General features: G+C 43.5%; 1 protein-coding gene across 1 annotated transcript; it reads left to right on the forward strand.

Moving 5' to 3' along the window:
* Positions 1–3,234: 3,234 nt before the first annotated feature.
* LOC145795910 (uncharacterized) lies at positions 3,235–3,726 on the forward strand. Its single transcript, XM_082880851.1, has one exon. The coding sequence runs from the start codon at positions 3,235–3,237 to the stop codon at positions 3,724–3,726; it is 492 nt and encodes a 163-aa protein (XP_082736977.1).
* Positions 3,727–8,040: the final 4,314 nt, after the last annotated feature.

The following is an 8,040-nucleotide window of genomic DNA, read 5'->3' on the forward strand; positions in this document are numbered from 1 at the left end:
TCTAACTATTTTCATGAGAAGTATAACTCACATAATAAAAGAGATGGTGTCACGAGAGAAAACCTTTTCAAAGGATGGAGATGCTTGTCTTGTTTTTGATAAAAACCCTAGAAAGTTTTGGGAAATTTTAAAAGATGTGAACATGCTTAGAGGTGTCTTGTTGTTCTATAATAAGAAAGTAAACTTTCATCATATGTTTTGCAAAATGGTAATTTAGATGATACATGAGAAATAAAATGTGATTTTTAACATTATGGTTGAGCATTTAAAGGTGTGTTGTTGTGAGACAATAAATGGTTGTGTATGGGGGTTGATGTTTCAAAGGCATCACTTGTGACGTTGAAGGGGATAACCTGTTATGAATTGGACATGTTGAGGGATTGTGGTTGCTATAAATTGATGGCATGGCCATTGTGAAATAGTGTTCAGGAGAAGTAATGAATAATGTAGTAATTTTATTTTGTTGTAGAAATGTTTTAAAATGGAAAGATGTTTTGAGATATTTTGTATTGTATCATATCCCCATTTGATTGATTGTTATTATTGCACTTCTCATCATGTTTAATTTGAGAAGAATTACACTATAATGAGAACTATGAAATTGTGTATGGGGTAAATACGGTGGTAAGTCTGGTTAGGTGGTGTAGATGAATTTGATAAGCTGGCTTCAGTGTCCACGGTGAAAAATCAGAAAACCGCGCGGATAGGTGTCGAGCCTTCCGGTTAATACCGGTAAAAATGACAGTTTCGTAGTACTCGTAGAGTCTACTTGCAGACACCAACCTAGGGATTACCAGTGTCATATGTACCACCCCTTGTGATTAAAAAGTTTAAATTTGGAAATTGATGAGATCGTAATTGTAAATGAAATGCATGGTGTTTCTCAAGGAAGACATGAATAAAATTTTGAAAAGAGCATTGCATCGCATTTGCACTTGCATTCAACTTTGGGCTATCTAAAATAAATGTGTATAATTTGTTTGGTATTTCTCTACCGGGCATTATGCTCACCCCTACGAGATTTGGTGCTGGTAAAGACATGGTGATCCCGTCAAGTTAAGAGCGCGGATAATTGTAAAGTGCACATGGCTCTTCTTTTGTTGTGATTTCTTTTTGTGAAGCCAAGGGCTAACATGTATGGGTCCGAAAGACCACTTTTGTGTAACCGGGCTATTGCCTTGGAAGATGTAAGCCCTTAAGGGCATTTTGTTATTTTGAGATTAGGTGCTTCACATGCTATAGATTCATGTATTCTTTTGTGTTGTGAAGGTATACTGCATATGGAACTTTTGTATTAAATCCATTTATTATATATATGAAGATGGAAGAGTTATTGTCATTGTATAGTGAATGTTTGTTCATTTGGGGGTTCATGTTGAATTATTTCGGGGCGTGACAACTTGGTATCAGAGCTATCGGGTTTGAATACTTGGGGCTCGCGGGAAGTGGTTGCTATACCACAATGGGTTCATTTTGCATGATTATGAAATGTCTTGTCTACGTGATTACGTGATAGCATGCTTATGTGACTATGTGGGTATGGGATTAGACTTTTGGGATGTTGTTTGTGCCTATTAGATTCCGTGAGTCTTAATGGAAGGGTACCTAATCAATACTCATTGTACTAAGAATTCTGGGTTTCTCGTGGGACGAATCTCATCACTAAAGGATAATTCATGTGTTTTTGTGACTACGTGCTTATGTGGAGTGAATTGGATTGCTTGTATGCTAGAATGTATATGATGGTTATAGTTTGACGTGTGAGGCAAGTTGCGAGCACATTTGGAATTATTTGCTAATTTATCTACTTTGTTCCTCAATTAGGATGTCAGGAAGAATTTGAACAAGAGGTGGTAGGGTTGGAAGACGAGGTCGAGGTCGCCGGGGTAATCATGAGATACCGGTCCACGAGGTTTCGGTACAAGAAGAGGGTCTAGGCCAAGTTGATATGGTTGAACAAGTGGGGCAAGCAGAGGTGCCGGGACAAGCCGACCAAACCGCAATGGGGGCTCTCGCCCGGGAGATGGCGGGGGCGTTGAGGGAGTCCATGAACATACTTAGGGCGGAGACCCAAGCAAAGGAGAATGTTGCGAAGACAAGGGCGAGCTTCCTCGCAAGGGAGTTTTTGTGGACCAAAATGGATGAGTTCCATGGTGGCCCCTGATCCGAAGAAGGCAGATGAATGTCTAGAACAAATGGTAAAGACTTTTGAAATGCTTCATATAGAGGATAGTGAGTTGAGGGTGACTCTTGGGAGTTACTACCTCAAAGAGGATGCAGGGCAATGGTGGAAATATGCCAAGGGTCGAATAACACCAACATGGGAGGCATTTGTGGCGGCCTTCCAAGACAAGTACCTGCCTGCTACTGCTAGGGAGAGGTTGAGGCAGGAGTTCAAGGACCTTAAGCAACTTAACATGTCAGTGGCCGAGTTTGCAGTCGCTTTTTCTAGTTTGTCCCGATTTGCACCGGAATTGTTAGCGAACGGAAGAACGCCATTGCATCGAGTTTGAGCAGAGATTGAGGACTAAGATCCTATTTAAGGTTGTTGGGAATATGATCTGAGATTATGATTGCCTTGTGGAGGCGGCTGCACATATGGAGATTATTGTGGAGGCCGAGGAAGAGAGACTTCGAAATTCGAGGTCTAGGGGCCAAGGGTCACAGGGGGACTTTAGGCCCAACAAGAAGAGTAAGAGAACCTTTTCATCCCAGTCTCAGTCGCAGCAGTCTAGATCTACTTACCCCTTGCCTAGTGCAGGCCCGGGGAAGAGTGCACCGAGTGGGTTTTCTTGCTTCAAGTGTGGCCAACCGGGTCACAAGGCATTTTCTTGTCCACAGAAAGGAGGAGGACATCAGACATTGCCATCGCCACCACCTAACCGATCTCAAAGTCAGTCTCAGAGTAGGGGTCAAGGGCCTACTTACTTTCAGTGCGGGCAATCAGGGCATCTGAAGAGAGCTTGCCCTCAGTTGAGAGGCGCATATGGCACTTTAGGGTCTAGGCAGACACAGACTCACCAACAGGCTCACTCAGCTCAGGCTTCACGAGTTCATTAGGGGGCCGCTTCGGCTTAGTCAGTTCAGTAGGCCTATGCTCCGAGGGATGAGCAGGTGGAACAGAGACCACAGGGGCGTATGTATGCAGTTACCTCACCAGAGCAGTTACCAGGACCCTCGGTAGTGAGAGGTATTTTTATTGTGTGTAATTCTTTGGCTAGCGTGTTGAAAGATATGGGTGCATCACATTCATTCATATCTGCTGCATTTGCATCTGCTTTGGGGCTAGAGGTGACTCAGTTAGCGTCTCCACTCAGAGTAGAGTCTCCAGTTAGGGGTATAGTTGACTTGGATCAGGGTTGTCATGGTTGCGAGATAGAGGTTGCCGGGCGTAGACTCCCGTTTACTTTTGTGTTGTTAGACATGTCCAGTTTTGATGTCATTCTAGGCATGGATTGGTTGACTTCGTATCGGGCAGTGATTGACTGCTTTTGGTGGAGGGTCACAGTGTGCACCTCGGATGGTGATTGTTTTTATTTTATGGGAGATCGGGTTGATAGGGTCTTGTTGCCGGTATTCGATCCTCGTAGTAGGAATGAGCTTAGTGGTCTTCTTGCTACTCTTCTAGATAACGAGAGTGGCAGAACTCAAGTTGAGTTGCCTAGGGTAGTGTGTGAATACCCGGATGTGTTTCTCAAGGACCTTACTAGTTTGCCACCCCACTAGGAGATTGAGTTCACCATCGACTTAGTTCCTGGAACGACACCAATTTCTATGGCGTCGTATAGATTTGCACCTGCGGAGTTGCATGAGTTGAAGATTCAACTCCAAGAACTTCTAGACAAGGGCTTTATTTGCCTTAGTAAGTCACCTTGGGAAGCGCCGGCCCTCTTTGCAAAGAAGAAGGATGGGTCGTTGCAATTGTGTATCGACTACCATAAATTGAACCGAGTTACCGTTAAGAACAAATACCCTTTACCCCGAATAGATGACTTGTTTAGTCAACTTAGAGGGTCTTATTACTTTTCAAAGATAGACTTCAGGTCGGAGTACCATCAGCTGAGAGTCCGGGAAGAGGACATCCAAAAAACGGCCTTTCGTACGCGTTATGGCCACTATGAGTTCCTCGTCATGCCCTTTGGGTTAACTAACGCACCGGCCTCTTTCATGGATTTGATGAACCAAATTTTTAGGGAGTACTTGGATCATTTCGTGGTCATTTTTGTAGATGACATTCTAATTTATTCAACCTACAAGGAGGAACACGAGGCTCACTTGAGGGTAGTAACTTGAATTGCTTAGGAAGCATCAATTGTAGGCCAAGTTTGAGAAGTGCGAGTTTTGGCTCACCGAGGAGAAGTTTTTGGGTCATGTGGTGTCAAGTGCGGGAGTAACTGTAGATTTGTCAAAGATAGATTCAGTGCAAGATTGGGAGCAACCCAAGAATGTTTTTGAGATCCGGAGTTTCTTGGGATTGGCGGGCACTATTGACGTTTTGTAAGAGATTTCTCTAGATTAGCCGCACCTTTGACTAGACTGTCTAGGAAGGGGGTTAAGTTTGTATGGAGTGAGGATTGTGAGAAGTGTTTCCAAGAACTCAAAACTAGGTTTACTATGACACCGGTGTTGATCATTCCAGAGAGGGGCTTGGGTTACACCGTTTATTATGATGCGTCTCGGGATGGGCTTGGTTGTGTGTTGATGTAGGAGGGGAAGGTGGTAGCGTACGGTTCGCGGCAATTGAAAACCCACGAGAAGAACTACCCTACCCACGACTTAGAGTTAGCCGCAGTGGTGTTTGCCTTGAAAATTTGGAGGCATTACTTGTATGGTGAAAAGTTTGAAGTTTTCTCCGACCACAAGAGCTTAAAGTATTTGTTTTCTCAAAAGAACTTGAACTTACGCCAACGGAGGTGGATGGAATTTTTAGAAGACTATGATTTCGAGTTATACTATCACTCGGGGAAGGCCAATGTAGTGGCCGACGCCTTAAGCCAAAAAACCGTGAGTAGTTTGGTGAGTGTGACCATTCGAGAGTGGGTTATGTTACGAGAAGTTGGCAAATTTGAATTGTAATTGGGTGAATCCGAAGAGGGTGGAACATTGTTTGCTTTGAGTGCTTAACCTACCTTGATTAGCAGAGTTGTAGAGGCACAACAAGGGGATTGCGAAGTAGAGTTAATTCGTGATAGAATCTCCAACGAGAAGGAAGAGAAGTGTTTGAACATTCACTCGGATCATAGTGTACGTTATCTAGATCATCTGTTTGTGCCTGAATCTTGTAGGGAAGAAGTGCTTCGGGAGTTCCATCACTCACGCCTTGCAGTACATCCAGGAGGCACCAAAATGTACCGAGACCTTTGTCGCCAGTTTTGGTGGAGGGATATGAAGTGGGATGTCGCATCCTTTGTGTCTATGTGCCTTACTTGTCAACAAGTGAAGGCTGAACACCAACGACTAGCAGGTTTGTTACAACCCTTGCCAATAGCCGAGTAGAAGTAGGAGCATGTTACCATGGACTTCGTAGTTGGGCTTTCTAGAATGCAGTGGGGGCAATGATGCCATTTGGGTAATTGTTGATAGACCGACTAAGTCCACACACTTCATTCCAATGCGTACTAGCGACTCAGTTGAGCACTTGGCGGAGTTGTATGTTAGAGAGATAGTTCAGCTTCATGGGGTTCCAGTAGCCATTGCGTTAGATAGGGATCCTCGCTTTACCGCCCAGTTGTGGCAAAGCCTTCAAGAGGCATTGGGAACCAAATTGACCCTTAGCACCGCTTACCACCCTCAAACTGATGGGCAATCGGAGCGCACCATTCAAATTTTGGAGGATGTGCTTGGACCTTGTGTCCTAGATTTTAAGGGGTCCTGGGAGAGGCACTTATCGTTGATTGAATTTGCCTAAAACAATAGTTATCAGGCTAGCATTGAGATGGCACCATTTGAGGCCTTGTATGGCCGACCTTGTAGGTCAGCAGTTTATTGGGCCGAAGTAGGGGGTGCACCGTTGTTGGGTTTGGAGATTGTTAGGGAGACAACTGAAAAAGTTGCTCTCATTCGGAAGAGGTTAGCTACGGTCCAAAGCCGACAGAAGAGTTACGCTGATAAGAGGAGACGACCTTTATCCTTTGACGTGGGTGATCACGTATTTCTTAAGATCTCACCTAGACGGGGTTTGATGAGGTTAGGCAAGAGTGGGAAGTTGTCTTTGAGGTTCGTTGGGCCTTTCGAGATATTAGAGAGAATCGGGGAAGTGGCATACCGGTTAGCCTTACCGCCACAACTTTTAGGGGTTCACAACGTGTTTCGTGTGTCAATGCTTAGGAAGTACGAACCCGACCTTTCTCATGTGCTAGATTGGGTTGATTTGGAGGTAGATGAGGATGCCTCCTATGAAGAATGGCCGGTTCAAATCTTAGATACCCCTGAGAACAAGTGTTGCGAGGCAAAACCATACCATTAGTGAAGGTGTTGTGGAGACACCATGGGATTGAGGAAGTGACATAGGAACGATAAGCGGAGGTCCGCTCCAAGTACCCGGATTTATTTGAGCATGTTTAGTTGTTTTGTTTTAATTGCAATGTTCCCTAGTGTGGAAGGGAAAAGATATTGAATTGTTGGTCACATGTTGTTGTGTGTGTTGTTAAACTGAGCATGAGCCCATAGAAGAATGACTTTTGTTGTAGATGCTTCATTTCACATATCTAATTTCAGCAATTGTTGTTTTGATGGCATGATGATGAAGAGAAAAAGATAATTGTTGGTGGAACATGAATGTTGCAAGTTGTTAATGTTGTTCAAATAATTATACTTGTTAGAACTCTATTGATTGGTGAGGGTATTAAAATTTCGGGGATGAAATTTCCTATGGTGGGGAGGTTGTGATAACCGAGTCTCTTTCTCTCTTTCCTTTTCCTTTTCCTTCTCTTTGGTTTCGTCCTCTTTCTTCCCGTTGGGTTTGAAACATTCGGAAGTTATTTCCAGTTGAAGCTCTCGTTCTTGTTGTGCTTGTCGGTGTTAAACTTCACCGGTTCCGAGAGGTGCGGGGTCAGGTTCAGAGTGCCCGGGAGCGAAGCGAAAATTTTTCTGGGTTGCTGGGCCAGGGCCGCACGTGTAGGGTTGGGCCGCACGTGCGGGAAGAGGGGTGTTTGGCTGGGCGGCACACTGCTTAAATTGCAGGTGTGGGCTCAGGTACAGGAGGATCCTTGCACGTGCGAGGATGAAGGCCTCATGTGCGGGAAGGGGCGCTCCGTACATGCGGGGTTGGGTGCCGCACGTGCGACACTCTGCAGTCTGAAAATCTCTGTTTTTTTTTTTTTTTTCTCTCTCTTTTCGTTCAAAAGTGTATCTCATTTTTGACACTTCTCCCCCACTCTAAACCATATTTCCCTCCTTCTTCTCTCTAGAAAACCTCCTCAAACACCCATACACTTTGATCCTTGCAAATCTTTAGTTGAGAATCATCATCTCCTCCCTCTAATTTTGAAGATCAAGAGTTAAAGCTCCATTTGGTGTAGTGGAAGTCAAGCTCTCTCATCTTTCATTCTAGGGTTCCTTCTTCCCATCTTCTCCAAAACATTGAGGTATGAGTTATATATATATTTATGTTGTGTTTGGTTGGTTTAAGGGTTTTTCATAAATGATGTTGGGAGTTTGGTCTTATCTCATAAATGCTACAGTTTCAATGGTGGGTTTGATTTCTCTCTCTTTCTAACTATTTTCATGAGAAGTATAACTCACATAATAAGAGAGGTGGTGTCATGAGACAAAACCTTTTCAAAGGATGGAGATGTTTGTTTTGTTTTTGATAAAAACCCTAGAAATTTTTTGGGAAATTTTAAAAGATGTGAACATGGTTAGAGGTGTCTTGTTGTTCAATAATAAGAAAGTAAACTTTCATCATATGTTTTGCAAAATGGTAATTTACATTATACATGAGAAATGAAATGTGATTTTTAACATTATGGTTGAGCATTTAAAGGTGTGTTGTTGTGAGACAATAAATGGTTGTGTATGGGGGTTGATGTTTGAAAGGCA

The sequence above is a fragment of the Camellia sinensis genome, chromosome 7, assembly GCF_055761805.1.
Source record: "Camellia sinensis isolate YWXY chromosome 7, ASM5576180v1, whole genome shotgun sequence".
In the NCBI taxonomy this organism is placed as follows: Eukaryota; Viridiplantae; Streptophyta; class Magnoliopsida; order Ericales; family Theaceae; genus Camellia; species Camellia sinensis.